The following is a 16,165-nucleotide window of genomic DNA, read 5'->3' as shown; positions in this document are numbered from 1 at the left end:
GCCTGATGGTGGGAAGCTCCAGCTTGGGGATGGTGGGGCCCAGGAGCAAGATTGAACCAATCACAATATCGATATTGTACAGGGGTAAAGATGACTAAGCGAGACCCACTCTTACCGAGCAGCCAGGTACCGGCGACACATCCTCCAACGACTGGAGCCAGCGGGCCCAATTAATTCATTGCCTTCTGGGAAATTCAGGAGCCATCGTCCACATGCGCGTTGGCCGTGTCGCGCTGTTGGACACCAACATCGCGGATCCAAGAACCTTCACCTGGCGGCAGCAAAACAGCGTGATCCATTGACAGCAGCTCCGACCCGACCTGGAAACTACCCGTACATCAAATTGACCTCCCACCGACGCGGATTGTGGTTCCCGGCACCGTGGACACGGACTGGTCGTCATGGCTCGCAACCTCCGGAGCCAGGCCCTCCAGCGCCTTGCTGCTCTGGCGTCGTTGAGCTCCACGGAAACCCTTGATCAGTCAGATCTCGACAGACTATGCAAAGCTACACCGAATCGTCATGGTCATCCTGCAGTAAACGGCCATGCTGCTTCGTCCAGCTCGCTGGGCACCGATGTGGCCCGTATCCCCATGGTAGCCAGGCCTTCATCACCACGCACACACACACACTGTTTCTCTGCTCTCCGGGTGGTGACTGACTATACTTGAACCTGTAGACTATTCGCGAATATGAGATTCTTATTGCTCTGTGCAAGACGGCGCCGTCAATACAAACTCCCCAGACTGCCCAGAAGCTCACTCGCCATCTCGTTCCCTATCTCATGGACGCACATGTTCAGGAATTTGCCCCATCGCCGTTCTTCCGGAAGATCGAGCCTTCGCCCACAGAGACCTTGAGTTTCCATGTTGCCGCTGCTCTGCTGTCTTTGGGAACGCACCATAGCGTCGTGCGGCAGACTGTCTCGGACACCATTTCGGCTTTCCTCAACAGTTGTGCTCAGGCTACCGAAAGTGTTTCTCGCGCCGAACACGACGACGATGATGATCCGAGAACATTCGAGGACGCAACTCGCACTGCGACGATCGCCATTGCCCTTCTGGGATTCCTCGATGCGGCCTGTGCTCAGGCCGACTTTTGGAGGTCAGGGGGTCGCCTCGGCCTCGTCATGCGCGTCCGGGATCTCCTTTCCCAGCCCTTTCTCGTCGCCGTTGAAGCAGCCTTTTCAACGATCCGAAATGCGTCATCACACTATCGCCAGACCAAGGAATGGAAGCGATGGGTCCGTCACTACGACGACGTCGACCGGCCGTTGGGGGCAATGCTGCTGCAGCGCAGTTTCATGAGGCTGCTGGTCGCAGCAACGTCACTGTTGGTCGCTGATGAGGATGCCCTTCGGGACGCGCACGTTCTCGACGTCATCATGTCTGGCAACGGCCTCCGCAGGCCTCTGACAGGCCGTAGCGCCGAAGCTGACTTTCGCTCCGTTGAGCTCTATGCCACGGTGGCCATCGACCAAATGAACTACCTCGAGTCCAGCGCCGATTTCGACAGTCTGTCCCCGGCGAAACAGCGCCTGGCATTTTCCGTCAAGGCCTGTGCCCTGATCAGCTATCTCAACGCCTGCACCTTAAATGACGAGGCCGCGGACAGTGAGATCATGATGGGTTGGCTGGAAGATGCGATGAATGACCCCGCAGGCATGGCCGATGAAGAACTCGCCTCCGTGGTCCTCAAGTCGATGGCGTTGCTCTGCAAAGTGTCACCTTCGTATGCCGTCCATGTTAGCCGCCTCCTGCCCCGCTTCATAGTACAGAGCAGGGCTGGCAGTCACCTGGTCGCAGTGGCTTCCAAGTCCCTCGCATTTGTGTTGCAAAGGCTCTCCACAGATGCCATCATCACTACTCTCTATACTCTTGGTAACGTTTTGGGCCCGGGCAATGACCGCCCCATCGCCAACGGAGCTGTCAACGTAGACAGCCAAGATGTTTCTCATGTCTACGGGGCCGGGCACGCAACCGGAAGTTCCATTTCGCTTCAAACAACAAGCGAGGAAGAGTCGGCCATTGTTCAGGGCAACGTGGTTCAGGCCATCTGCGAGATAGCAAGCGCCTCTAAAGACGAGAAGATTACGGGCCTCGCGCAAACAATGCTCGCGCAGAAGATCGTCAAGATTACTAGCCCCCTCGCACTCGATGCCCGCATCTTCATTGGTGCTGCTACCCTCGCCCTTAACGGCGGACAGGCCGAGTTCCGTTACCTCCTTAAGCGGTATTCTGCCGCCGCGCACCACGCTATCGTGGAGAAGAAAGATGGTGTATTGCAAGCGGTAAGTTGTTTGCTGACTGGGGTCGACTTGGACTGCGTCGTGCTAACAAATCCACCCACACAGATCATGAAGGCACGCAATCACATCTCTGCCAAGATCCAACGGGACTCCCCCTTGTTCGATATTTACTTGGAGCACCTCCTTGATGCCGTGATTTCACAGGGCGACATCCATAACACGGACCAAGGCCATCACTCCAAGGAGTCAGATATGGAATTGGCGGCGCGAGGAATTGCGCAACTCCTGCCTCCGTTGGCAACACTCATGTCCGCTAATCCCTTGGCTTTCGATGGCTCCGCGGATGACGACATCCGCTCTATGCTCCGCGATGCGTGGTTCAACATTGTCGTCCATGGATTCACCCCATCCACCGACCGTGGCAAGCAGAACCTCAAGCACCTACGTATCATGGCTATTCATTCTCCGCCCCTGGTTTCTGAGAACCGGGGAGACCAGAATGAGAGCGACATTGACCTCAACCCTATCCTCCGCCGTGGTGAGAGCTCGGAGCGCGAATCCTTACAAAAGCGGCTTCTCTCTGAGTTGATACCCTCGCGAAGCAATGAGATCAGGGGTCTCAGCTATCGAAAGACTATCTTCCTGCAAGCTGCCTGCCTCGTTGAGAGTCTGCGAGCCGACGCTGGTGACTGCACTCAAGCTCTCACCTACTTCTTGGAGCCAAGCATGCGGAGAGGCGAGGTGAGTCGCACGATGGATTCAATCATGCACGCCGTCGTGGACCGGTATTTGTACAAAATCATCAACGCCGTCAACCCAACATTCTCAGCGCAGTATGCCGCCGTGCAATTGGCCAAGATCTTTTGCAGCTGCTGCCATCGTATAGAGAGGGTACAACAGGCAGCTTTTGGCTGTGCTGACCGCATGATCGAGACGATACCTTCAGCACTGTGCCAGCGCTCATCTCTCTTCACGCTTCTCGAGCTCCTGTCATTGATGTGGTCCAGCTGCCTGGAGGCAGAGACAGACCGCTACGAACCGCGCACGGTGTTCCGATCATCACGGGGAGACATCGTCGTTGAGCTTTCGGACGACTACCAGTTTCGGCAGTTCACCCTCGAAAGTCTCTACAGAAAGGCAAAGACATGGCTCGCCAAGGCGATTAACATTGCCCCGGCCGATGTCAAGGGGTTACTGCAGACTTACTTGTCCATCCCCAGCGAGGAGAGTGTCTACGGTCACATGTCGCTCGGCCGGTCCTTTGCAGTTGAGATCGGCTCGACCATCCCGTCAACAGATCAAAGGCTATCGTCTCTAGACATTCTCGGGGACTGCCCTATAAACACAGCTTCCGACTTCATTGCACAATACACGGCGCGTCAGGAGTACCGGTATTCGGAAGCTCTGCCCAACCAGAGCCGAGAATGGCTCAGCTTCCTGCCTACCGTGCGCACCACTTCGGCGGTAGCGGCCCCTGAGACAGAGAGTGCTGATGCCATCACCGTCCTTTCGCACATTGAGAAGCGCATCCTCAACCGGACGCCCACTCCACTCTCCGATGTCAGGGATGTACTTCGCCGTGCTGCTGCTCTCCTCTGCCGGAGCGAGAAGGACGAATGCTCCATCGTTCACTACCTGGTGCGCATTCCGTTTGCCTTGTTCACGAAGCAGTCAATCAAACTGGGAATCTCTCTCTGGCTTGGTGTCATGAACGAGAACCCGAGGATGGAGGCTCGGATTCTGTCCGAGATTGTTCAAGGCTGGGAGACGACCATTCAGAAGCGTCAGGGACTTTTCAACACCTCTATCACGAGCCCGGATCCCTTCTTCCTCAGACAGGAGTTTGCTCCAAGCGACAATGCGGCGCTTGCAAAGAGAAGGCAGATTGTTCATAACCTTCTCTCGCCTCACTCTCGCCTCCTGCAGTTCCTTAGTAGCCGATACAGTGCCACGCGACTCGGCTGCCTGGACACCCATCAGCTGTTCCTCCGCCTCCTCACTGTGACCCTCGAAGCGGTCAAGAACGCAACGCCGCATCCCATGGCCAGGGAAATCCGGTTCCAAGTGGTTCTTTTTGGCCTTAAGGTCCTCAACACGAGCACAACGATGGGCCCCGTGGCGAAGCACTCCCTGAAAGATCAGATTCTATCGGCAGGTCTGGCTTGGTTCAATGCCCCAGCTCGCTGGTCGTTTGGCAGCAACATTCTTCAGCTCAGAACTGAACTTCGCTTGATCGAGGACGTCCTGGCGGCTTTGGCTAAATCGGGCAGCATCGGGGCACAGGCTGTGGGCTCGACGAAATCCCTCGCCATGAAGGAGAAATTGCTTGTGCTGCTCTTGGAAAGTGAATACTCGAGGCTCCATGTCTGGGTTAGTCCACTCGACGCATCTAGGGTATCGCCGCTCCACTATGGAGGTAAAGAGGGTACTTTCGAGGTATGGCTTGCCGTCGGGGCTCTTATTTCGGGGATTTCTTTTTGCTCATCATTGGCACAGGCCCAAGCTCCAGCGCTCATCCGGACCGCGTGGACTGAGAGTCCGTCTTTGGCCGTTCACCTTGCAAGTCGGTTCTCATCCCCACGGATTCACAAGGAGATCCGTTGGCTGCTCCTGAACTTCCCGGCAAAGGCAGCGACAGAACCGGAGGCCATCCCCATCCTCATAGATGGCGCTCTGCCTGAGGATGTCAGCTTCCAACTCAAGGTCAGAACCCTCGTCTTCTGCCTGCTGGGCCATCCGGCCCATCTCCCCAATATCTTTATCCTGTGGCTGACTGTCAATATAGTACTTGCTGTTTTGGGCTCCGGTCAATCCGATCACCGCTGTCACTCTCTTCTTACCGGCCTATCGTAACCATCCTTACCTGATCCAGTATGCCATGAGAGCACTGGAGAGCCACTCGGTCGACGTGACATTCTTCTATGTTCCGCAGATTGTCCAGACGCTGCGGTACGACTTGTTGGGCTATGTCGAGCGTTATATCTTGGAAACGGCACAGTTCTCGCAACTGTTTGCCCATCAGATCATCTGGAACATGAAGGCCAATGCCTACAAGGATGATGATTCTCAGATTGTAAGTCATGCCCAGCCGTATTTTGGTGCATGTGGGACTATATGCTAATGATTTTTTTCTTTGTGAAGCCCGACGCCATCAAACCAACCCTTGACAAAGTCATGGGTCATATGGTGGATGGCTTCTCTCCTGAAGACCGGGAGTTCTACGAACGAGAGTTTGCCTTCTTCGACGAGGTCACGAGCATTTCCGGCAAGCTCAAGCCTTTGATCAAGCGCTCAAAGCCTGAGAAGAAACAAAAGATCGAGGAAGAACTCCGCAAGATCAAGTTGGAGGTTGGCGTGTATCTGCCTAGCAATCCCGATGGCGTTGTTATTGGCATAGACCGGAAATCGGGCAAGCCGCTTCAGAGCCACGCCAAAGCCCCATTCATGGCGACGTTCCGCATCAAGAAGAACAGGAGTGGAGGCGAGGAGGGCGAGGAACTGCTTGATGATGAGCAAGGTGGACAAAGTAACAGGGAGGGCGCCCAGGCTAACAATAGCATCGAGGTTTGGCAGTCCGCCATCTTCAAGGTTGGAGATGACTGCCGCCAAGACGTGCTGGCACTTCAGATGATCGCCGCCTTCCGTGGCATTTTCCACAGCGTCGGCCTCGACGTCTTTGTCTTCCCCTACCGCGTCACTGCGACGGCGCCTGGGTGTGGTGTCATTGATGTCCTCCCGAACTCCATCTCCCGAGACATGCTTGGCCGCGAGGCCGTCAATGGTCTCTACGATTATTTTGTGTCCAAGTACGGCAACGAGGACTCCCTCCAGTTCCAACAAGCGCGCAACAATTTCGTCAAGAGCATGGCCGCCTACTCCGTCATCTCATTCCTCCTCCAGTTCAAGGACCGCCACAATGGCAACATCATGATCGATGATGCCGGACACATCGTCCACATTGACTTCGGCTTCTGCTTTGACATTGCCCCCGGCGGCATCAAGTTCGAACGCGCACCATTCAAGTTGACGTCGGAGATGGTGGCCGTCATGGGCGGTAGCTCGGAGCATCAGGCCTTCAAGTGGTTCGAGGAGCTCTGCGTTAAGGCGTTCCTGGCGTCACGGCAGTACACCGAGAAGCTCTCACAGATCGTGCTCCTGATGATGGACAGTGGCCTGCCGTGCTTCAAGCCCGAGAGCGTCCGTCATTTCAAGGAGCGCTTCGTGCTTGAGAAGAGTGAGCGTGAGGCTGCTGACTTCATGCGAGGGCTCATCAAGCGCAGCTACAATAGCTATTCAACGGGCATATATGACCAGTTCCAGCTGCTAACCAACGGTATCCCGTACTAAGGAGATCGAGGAAAGCATGCAAGGATCATCACGTCTGGGTTCTCATCTTGGATGGAAAGAGTGTCAGAGACATGGTGACAGAGCCATCATTGCACGCGCAGTTCACATGTTATGGAGAGCAGACTGGAAATAAGGATAATACAATGCAAATAGTTCTTAATAATCATCTTTATTTATTCGTTTCTTGTCATTCCCGCATCTATTTTTGCGTGAAGCGATTTGAAAACTCGTCGAATACTGTGGGGTGAACAATGCTTCCCCAATCACGTGGGATTACTGCTGTAGTAATGAGTCAGGGAAAATGGGAACATGACGGGATTATCCATTTTCCCAAGGAGTTTGCCTCCTTTACCCCATCAGACCCATCCTGTCCTGGATTAGCGGAGCAGTGGCAGTTTGGAACGCCTGTAAAAATCTGCTCGCCGATGTCTGTTTTCTTTCCATGTAGGACTCAGGGTTCTCGCAGTGGATATGGTGCTGGAAGGCGACGAGGCCCTTAATCCCAGAGAATGGAGACAAGCAACGGCTCATGTTGGAGTTTCAACCCCTGCGCCTGTGAGTGATGAACTTGGAAAAGTTGGTCTTTGATCCATGCCGACTATCTTGATTCATGACGGAGCCTAAGATGGTTGCTGTTCCAGGTGCGTTGGCAAGTTATATGTTGCATAATCGATGTGTACGAATGCCCTGTCGACGATCGGGACTGATTCAAGCACGTATTGCAGGCTCTCACCGAGGTCGTGGCTGTCCTTCAGGGGAGTACTGGCGTCCAGGACAATATCCACCTCGACGATCAACTTGTCCCCGGCATGATACGCTTGTAAACCCTGGATCTGCTTGATGGTCTTTGCGAAGCGCATCGTCAAGTAAAGCAGGATGTTCCTCTGGTCGGCGGTGGCCGAGAAACCAGTGAGATGGCGGATATGCTCGAAGGATGTCTTGGTCCAGTTAATGATGACGATGACGGACAGCAGCAGACCACCGAGGGCGTCAAGCCACCATATCCTTCCCCAGAAACCGAGGAGAGGGAACGCGATGGACCCAGCGTTGAAGATGACATCTGTGCTGGCGTCAGCAGCCAATGCTTGCACGCTCGAATTGTTGACGAGCCGGCACCAGAGCCAGCACGCCCCCTTGATAACGATGGTACCGAGCATGATGGCGATGGCGGGGACTCCGAGCTGGATGACCTCGCGGTCGGACGATAGGAGACGGCTGATGGCCTCCATGGCGACCTGAGTGAATGAGGTGATCATGATAACGGAGAAGATCAGCACGCCAAGGGGCTCCAATCTCCGGCGGCCGACAGGATAGCTATAGCGGTCCCGTTTCCGGATTTGCCAGGTGGTGATCCAGACAATGACGGTGGAAAGGAAGTCGAGCAACGCGTCGACCAAGCTTGCCAGGACGGAAACAGATGGGACGGTCAGCACGACGGCGAACTTTCCGGCAAGCAGAATGACGTTGGCTGCAAAGTTGACGTAGATGGCAAGGGTAACAATGGGCGCGTCGCTGTCGACCATGTCATCCTCCAGCCAGGGGATGTCAGGCTTCGTCCGCGCTGCCTCGAGATCGCCGCCGTCGTTGTGACAGTCGCTCATGGTGCCTCCGTCTGCCGCCCCATCGCACGCTGAAACTAGCGGGGTGGTCTCGGAAGGACAGAAGATGGCCTTGGGCGTCCGCACAACCTTTCGTGGAGGTTGTGTTGTTGTCAAGGCCGAGGTCTCGGAGATGGTTTCGGGTATTTCAACGCCCCGGAAAGCTGAAACTGGCATGTGGTTGTACTCGTTAAGGAGATCATGCGGGAGGGACGAATCGAGGAGCCTGTCGATGTACAGGTACTGCTGAACCAGGTAGTTGGTGCGTTCATAGTACTTGCGACTGCGGATTTGGGCGGCCCGGAGTCAGCCACATCGAGGATGGAAGAAGGGAATGCGAGTAAGAACGAACATCAGCTTGGGCATTTTCGCCAGCTCTTCCTCGGTCTTCCAGTACCGCTCCCATTGATAACGGGGATTGCTGTTCCCGATCAAGCGCATGCTTCGAATGTTGGAGCTATTCAAGATGGCACTCATGCGTCTCTCGTCGCGACGGTTATATTCATCTTCGGGTCCATCGTATACAGCCTCTTCATCTTCCAAGCCGCGATGGAGGATGAGGTTGGCTAGTGCACCGTGACCAAGAGGGGCGAGCGGTGGCTCCTCGTCGCGCAACACAAAGGAGCCTCGAGGGACTGCAGATCGTGGTGTTTCTGGCGGATCCAGAGGACAGGCATCGTTCTGTGCCTTGAGGCCTGTCATTGTTGGAGAGGAACGGGAGGTGGTGATACCTCGCCTCGATCTGCTCGGCTGTAATTAAGTAAGGAGGGGTTTCGAATCATGGAAACAACAAATAATAAATAATGCTTCACGAGGATGACGGGAATGAGGTGATGGTGATGCCTAGGGAAGTCAAGACGGACCAAGATGGCCATGAAGTAGGCTCTTTTTAACAGTCTCGAGACAATCTCGTGGCAGACGCGTGAGAACCGCGTTGCCCCCCAAGTTCTCAACGGCGCATCCTGGATGATACATCACCAAACCCCTGAGGCTCCAGTTCTCTGGGACCGAGAACCCCGGTTTTCTTGGGCCAAGCGGCGAACCGAAAGCCAGGATGACGCCACTTACTTAGTACGATAGTGTGCACCTGCGTACCGAGCGAGGGCGGATTCCCAGTGCTTAACTCCTGCTTTCCAGCGGTTTCGCAGTCGAAAAGAACAACGTCAGGGACTCCACATGTCATCACCACGGATGACGAAGCAAACAAACCCCATCGAAACATTGCCCCTGTCAGTATCTTCCGGTCCAGACTTGAAACGGAAGGAAAAAGATGAAACGGCACAAACAAGTTTACTTTGACTTGGCGAGTGAAACTAGGAAGGATGGGAGCAATAAGCCACGAAACATCGGAATGAAGCCATGTGTTGGCTCTTGGGGTATCTTTTCGTGGGTAAAGCGCTGCGAAACCATGTCTAAGTGTTGGTAGAAGCCCGCACAGAACCCAACTGCGTCCGACATACATACCTCGATAGCTTTTGATGATGTTTACACTGGGCAAGGTTGTACACTATTCGTTTTAAGACACGGGTTTCCCTACGGTGTGCGGTTTGACATCAATGCCTGACGGCTCTATGGAGTAGGTTTATATGTGCAGTGCATACTTGAACTGCCATCCTCTGTGCGCGGTGACAGACCAGGGACAGGGAAAGTCGGTCCACCTTTGTACATACAGGACCGTATCATATGAGACTGCCGGATAGCCCGGCATACAGAGTAAGGAATATTACAAGGTTTGAAATTTTGTCCAGACCAAAAGAGCTCCTCTCAGGCCTGGGAAACGACATGTGATGTTGTGAAATCTTAGGCCCCCCCACAGCCTTCCGCCGACCAAGGAGTAAGAACGTCGAAGGATACTCAGTTGCGCAAATCCTGGCGAACACGAACCTGGAGCCAGAGCTGCGAACGGTACCGGGGCTGCGCCTGAATGTGGTAGATGGTTACGTTGACATGGAGTTACACCAGCCCTCGACGGGACCAAGCACACAAATATCTGGTTGTGTGACAGAGGTCGTCACGCCATATCCATATCCCTAGCCACTGACCACTCGCACTGTGGTGTGGAGGCCCGCTACAGCTGATTAATTTACATGAAGCTGGAGGTGAAATATGTACAATCACCACAATTGGTATTTTGATGCCGCTGCGAGAAGCTGAGGTCGGGTCTTCGTCGGCCGGACAATTTCCATCGCAGCACATTCCAAAGGCTTGTCGTTGCCCAGAAGACAACCAGCACCTCTCGGGGCACCCGACATAACCGAAGTGCATGGGGGAAGAGATAGTTACACCATATACACAGCAGAGTACGTATTGATGGTTGTGGACGTAGACAGGGAATAAAGGACGTACAATAGATACATCTATATAGCCGTCGGCTATAGGTCCGGTCTTTGCTCGGACAAGTTGGCCAGGCGTCGGACACCCCCATCTCAAAAGAGGCAAGACTGGTGTGCGGCAGCAAGCAAGCAAGCGAGTGGTACAGTAACCTGGTCGGAGACTTCGAGGGATGAGGACCACAAACCAGTGGATGATGCAGAAACCCACCTGAGTCAGTCGCGAGATGTGAAACACACAGTGTTGCCCGGTATAAAAAATTTTTACACGAGCACATGAAAAACCCATCTAGCCGCGAGGTAGGGAAGCCGGTAACAACAGCAACAAGAACACAACATGGCCTGCTTCGACGTACGGAGTACGTACTTGTCTCTGGCTTCACAAAGACATCGAACCAAAATCGATCGGCGGGATGAACCAGGGGATCAGCATGGTCGCATCGTGTACCGGGGGCGGTGGATCTTCCCGATCTTGGGTTTCCGCATCGTTCCCGTCCCAGCCCCGGCTACGCCGAGAAGACCAAACAGCCTCGTCCCGGGATTCCACTAACTGCCTGTGTACTCCGTACTCCGTAGAAAAGGATCGATTTTTTGGCCTGTTTTCGCAACGTCGGGTTCTTGGGGACCATGCTGTATTACCTAGTGTAACGAATATCTCATCTCCAAAAGACCGGGTTTATGAGCACATACATATTTTTATTCGTGGCATGGCAGTCATTGCTCCTCTGCCCAGCGACACGCTGGTTTAGGGTTCGCCCAGTCATCAGCGAAGAAACTGGCAGAGCGGACAGCCTTCGGCGGTGCCTGGGCCTGGGCGCCATTTCGACCACCAGCGTGTTGTCAAGTTGCTCTTCTCGAGGGGATCCAAGATGGTGCAGCCCCGGGGCGTGCATGTAACGTCAGACAGGGCGCTGGGCCTTCAAGCCGCTTCCTTGCGATTCCAGCTCACTCTGTCGTTGTCGTCCCAGATCCCGTCCCACACTCCCTGATCTTTGCAGTCCGTATCGCCGGATTTCACTCTGTTATGGAAAAGACGAGCAAAGGCTCAGCTGCATTCCACAACAGGCACGCATGTCTCGTTGTGGTAGGTGGCGTGCCGACCCTCATTCATCCCATGTCACTCCTCAAACCTGTAAAAAATGAACCTAGCAGTCAACTCGTGTTAGAAGTCAAGTATCTCTTGTGTGGTGTTTACATGATAGATGGTCTACTGCTGGGTAGGCATGTATGCGTACAGCAGGCATGTAGTATCCTGCAGCAAACGCTCGCTGGGCTTGGGCAGACGCCACTCGGGTTGAGGGCTCTGGCATTCGCTTCAACGTGGTCAGGGATCGCCGGCCGGACTGCGACAGGAACGTCAGCGATGGGACGGCCAACGAGAGCTCGTTATTTCTCGCCAGCCGCCCCCCTTTTCTTTCCCCACACCTCCATACCCGACAGCGCCCTCGCCCCGTCCACGATGGCAAAGCGCGCCCAAGGCCTGGCCCTGGCGAGAACCCTGCCCTGCTGATGTGCCAGCTGCAAGTGAACGGACGCTGGGAACCTGTGAGCCAAGCACTGCCCTGAGGCCCGGGGCCTGGGCACAAAAATACTTCATTGCTGTATGCGTATTATCCGTACGAGTCAATCCATGTCCATCCTCGGCCAACCGCTTTCCATTCTCGCTCATGCCGCGCTGGCTCTCCTGATTCTGCCCCTGTTCGCCTCTCGCAGCTGGCAGGTTCCATCGTTCCTGCTTCCCTGTCCCATCACCATCAACAAACAACAAGCACGGGAATCTTGGGCCTTCTTTTTCTGGCCTCAGCTTTGCTGAGCAGCATTCCCACTGCATCTGTTCATCTCGTATCCCCTCTAACTACTTGTCTGTCCGATCTCTTGTCGTTCGTTGACCGTCATCCGCCGTCATCGGGCTGACTCGCCCCTGTTCCGGGTGGACACGCAAACATTCTTGATCGCGGCTTCGGCGATTTTCCACCAACCCGGCCTACCCTGGACCGTCTTTCTGTCGCGGGTTCCTGCGTCCTGACCTTGAACGTCTCTCGCTCACACCAACGTCCATCCGGCTACCTGAGCCATATTCGAGCCCTTCGAACCACTCTCGTTCGAATTGGTCCTCTCTTATTCCAACCCAGGCTTCGTCGGTTCTCGACTCTGTGTAAGTTCAGCTGGTGTGCCCCTTGCTGCTCGCTACAAACGCGTTATCCTCCCCTGAGCTCCTGGATGCATATCGAAACTTGCCCGTCTTCCTTCAAAATTCGCCCGATCCGTTCCGTGTACAGGCGATGTGAGCACTTGTTTATGAATTACCTGGTGTCCCTCTGGGGAAGAGGACGGCTCGGGTTTCAGTTTGTTCGCTTCAGTTCCTGGAAGCCAACTAACTGCCTGTCTGTCCCATCCCGGACTGGGCTGACATCTGGTTGCCTCGAGCTGCTGAGATGTTGGCTTCGAACTTGTGGCACTTTGTCCCACGATGACAAGTTCACTCTTTGACATGCATACCCGGGGGGAAGAGGGGGTTTCAACCCTATAGCTTGATGACAATCCCACTGACAATGGTTTTCTTTCCCAGTCGCACATCAAGACACGGGGCCTCGAGCCAGGTGAATTAGAACGCATCTAGCCACCACATCCCTTAGCGTCAGCGCGCACCCGTCTCACCGCTTTTCCGAACCCTGTCGCACCCGGCTCTTTGTCAATACCTTGCCTACCCTACCATCGAGATCTCCGGCCTGCCGGTCTTCTACATGCCTAGGTTTTCGGTCAATTTTGGGAGGCGGAAGTCGACCGCAGACAACTTGGAGAATGCTCCGGTAACAACTCCGTCGTTCCGTGTGCTGGAACGCTCCGAGGTGGTTGCCTCAAAGCAATTCGACGGTAGCTACCGGCCCGCGCCGGTAACCTCCGTCCACCAGTCGAGAGGATCTGACGCGTCTGCCGATGACAACATCTTCGCGGACTTGAAGCCAAATCGGTACGTGTCCGGGTGGAATATTGATGCGCAAGAACCTGTGCTGACAGCCGATAGGGGGAGTGGATCCTCCAACACCACCAAGACGACGCTAACCGACAACTCTTCCTCACGCAACAGCAACGTTTCCACCGCACCTTCTTCCGCTGACACTGGCGCTTCCGAGGAGTGGCGTGGGACGCAAAAGAAAGCCGTAACCGATATTCCAGTACCTCCCGTTCCGAAGCCATCTGGTGTTGGTTTCCTGCGCTCCGCCGGCCGCACATTCTCCTTTGGTGGGCAGAAGAAGAACTTGCCTCCCACACCAACGATCGAGGAGTCACCGCCATCAACCCCGGCAGGAAAGGGACAAGGCCGACCGAGGGCCACGACGTCGTCAACCACCACCACGGCCACTCCTCCCCGTCTCGACCAAGATTTTGATCTCGATTTGGGTGGAGATTTCGGGAAGTTGGTCTTGGGGAACGACAAGCGTGCCAGCACGGCGACGGTGAAAATCGAGCAATCCTCGGGACAAATGCCCGTCCCTCGCTCACTGACCGGGGCTCGGCCCGCCCAGCCTACTCCTATCCACATCGACAAGGCAGCGAAGGTTGACCCTCCGGCTCACTCATGGAGCAGCAATCATTCCAACGACCGGCTGATCACGTCGACAAGCCCCTCTCCCTCGCCTGCGTTGAAGGATGCACCCGACACTCCGGTCCCACGTGCGACATCGCCTCTGCTTGACAAACAATCAGGGGCTTCTCCAGAAGTTGGCCCGCGCCGCCCGCTTCTTGCGGACTCAAAAGGCCCCGGAGAGGATGGCGAGGATGAGGAGGCGCGGCTACTTCGGGACTCGCTGTCCACCGTGTCCAAGTTCATGAACGGGACTGGTCCGTCTTCATCGACGTCCAGGTACCGTAGGAGCGATGGAAATGATGAGGGAGACGGCGAAAGCCTCTTCGACGCAAGTCCTGCAGGACCTTCCCGATATGGTGAACGTTATGTTGCCCGCAAGCCCAACCCGCCTCCGACTTCTAACAAGGTTATGACACCCGCCGAGTTCGAAAAATATCGGAGGGACAAAGAGCGTCAGGACAGAGAGCGCCAGATCACCAGCTCATTTGGTCCCAAGGCAGGCGATAATGAGGATGACGAGGACAACTACGAAGATGATGAAGACGAAGCCGAGAAGGCCAGGCAGCAGGCAAAGCAGCGACGGAAGCAGGAAGCCCACATGGCGGTTTACCGACAGCAGATGATGAAGGTGACGGGAGAGTCCTCTGGCAGCACAGCATCCCCGAGACCGAGCCTTCAGATGTCGTTGAGCACCCCCAACCTCCCGAATATGTCGTCAGCGTCGGGTTCGGCTGCGACCGGGGGTTCGGGAGACTCAGATGAGGACGAAGAGATACCCTTGGCGATTCTTGCTGCACACGGGTTCCCGAATAAGAACCGGCCACCCAACCGCCTGAGCACGATGGGATCGAATCCAAACTTGCGGGCCTCGGTAATGCCCAGCTACCAACGGCCTGTGTCAATGGTTGCGGGGGATGGTGCCGGGGCTGGCAACCCTCGGCTTCCTGCCTTCGCTCGAAACCTGCCCAAAGATCCGTTTGTCGGGGCTGGCCTTGTTCGGAATCCTGTCCGGGAAAGCTTTGCCCTTGGCGGTGGCGCCGCAACCCCCATGAACCCAGCCGGAGGCGTGCCTCCTGGTGGCTTGATCGGTGTCATTGCCAATGAAGAGCGGAACCGTGCGCTGAGGAGGGGAAGCCCTCATTTGGAGGGCCCCAACCAGATGCCCGGAAGCGGCTCATTCGACCCGATCGGTGGAATTCCTGCTCACATGATGTATCAGGGCAATACCCTCTCCCCCGGTGACCAGGCCCAGATCCAGATGACGCAACAGATGCAACAGTTTATGCAAATGCAGATGCAGTTCATGCAGATGATGGCGGGTCAGAACGGCAACGCCCCGGCCATGTCTGGCGGATTGTTGACGTCGCCGTCGGTCGGCAGTCTCAGCGGTATGGGCCAGATGCGCCACTCGTTCATGGCTAACGACTCGATGAACTTTGGTCGGGGCGAGGCGCAGATGCGCACGATGAGTATGGTACAGCCCAGCTCGGCTTCGTGGATTCAGCCGACACCGGGTGCCGGGTACGCGCCTTCGGTCCGCCTCGGCGCTGGCTACGCCCCCTCTATCGCCCCATCCGAGCGCAGCACCATCGGACTTCCCGGCCGGTACCGCCCTGTGTCTCACATGCCGCCGCCTTCCGACACGGGATCTCTCCGGAAGTCCATGACCATGCCTTCGGTCTCGCAGCCCAGCATTTCAGTGACGAAGGCTAATAATGACGAGGATGATGACGACGAGGAAGGATGGGAGGCAATGAAGGCCAAACGGGAGAAGAAGAAGTCCATGTGGAGGGCTAAGAAGTCCCTCGGCGACAGTCTCGGATCATTTCTCAACTAAAAAGTGTTTCAGGATGCTTTCGGTGAGTTAATATCTTGGGTATGGATCAAGGAATTGACTGGTGGTGGTGAGCTGCGGTGTTTGTTGGTGGTGTGGAAAAAGGGGGCGTGATCAATGGCGATGGATAGGGCAACAAAGTCAAGCCGTGGTGTTGTTGTACATTCATTCTTCCTTTGTGTGCGTGGGTCCTGGGTCATGGCTGGAGGCATGTTGACC

At 55.4% G+C, this 16,165-nt stretch overlaps 4 protein-coding genes across 4 annotated transcripts; 2 read left to right on the top strand and 2 right to left on the bottom strand.

Moving 5' to 3' along the window:
* Positions 1 to 401: 401 nt before the first annotated feature.
* On the top strand, positions 402 to 6,595 carry VTJ04DRAFT_3045 (uncharacterized protein; the record flags this gene model as incomplete). Its single annotated transcript, XM_069360902.1, has 6 exons — positions 402 to 596; positions 680 to 2,290; positions 2,354 to 4,684; positions 4,745 to 4,951; positions 5,034 to 5,321; positions 5,390 to 6,595. The coding sequence occupies 6 exons, from the start codon at positions 402 to 404 to the stop codon at positions 6,593 to 6,595; spliced, it is 5,838 nt and encodes a 1,945-aa protein (XP_069221566.1).
* A 199-nt stretch (positions 6,596 to 6,794) lies between these two features.
* On the bottom strand, positions 6,795 to 7,126 carry VTJ04DRAFT_3044 (uncharacterized protein; the record flags this gene model as incomplete). Its single annotated transcript, XM_069360901.1, has 2 exons — positions 6,795 to 6,874; positions 6,958 to 7,126. 2 exons carry the CDS (start codon positions 7,124 to 7,126, stop codon positions 6,795 to 6,797), a joined length of 249 nt encoding a protein of 82 aa, XP_069221565.1.
* An 89-nt stretch (positions 7,127 to 7,215) lies between these two features.
* On the bottom strand, positions 7,216 to 8,895 carry VTJ04DRAFT_3043 (uncharacterized protein; the record flags this gene model as incomplete). Its single annotated transcript, XM_069360900.1, has 2 exons — positions 7,216 to 8,476; positions 8,546 to 8,895. The coding sequence occupies 2 exons, from the start codon at positions 8,893 to 8,895 to the stop codon at positions 7,216 to 7,218; spliced, it is 1,611 nt and encodes a 536-aa protein (XP_069221564.1).
* Positions 8,896 to 13,267: 4,372 nt separating this feature from the next.
* VTJ04DRAFT_3042 (uncharacterized protein) lies at positions 13,268 to 15,949 on the top strand (the record flags this gene model as incomplete). Its single annotated transcript, XM_069360899.1, has 2 exons — positions 13,268 to 13,494; positions 13,549 to 15,949. The coding sequence occupies 2 exons, from the start codon at positions 13,268 to 13,270 to the stop codon at positions 15,947 to 15,949; spliced, it is 2,628 nt and encodes an 875-aa protein (XP_069221563.1).
* Positions 15,950 to 16,165: the final 216 nt, after the last annotated feature.

The sequence above is a fragment of the Mycothermus thermophilus genome, assembly GCF_041956435.1.
Source record: "Mycothermus thermophilus strain CBS 625.91 unplaced genomic scaffold VTJ04scaffold_2, whole genome shotgun sequence".
NCBI classification, from domain to species: Eukaryota; Fungi; Ascomycota; class Sordariomycetes; order Sordariales; family Chaetomiaceae; genus Mycothermus; species Mycothermus thermophilus.
The sequence above is the reverse complement of the archived record's forward strand: the minus strand, read 5'-3'. Positions and strand labels throughout refer to the sequence as shown.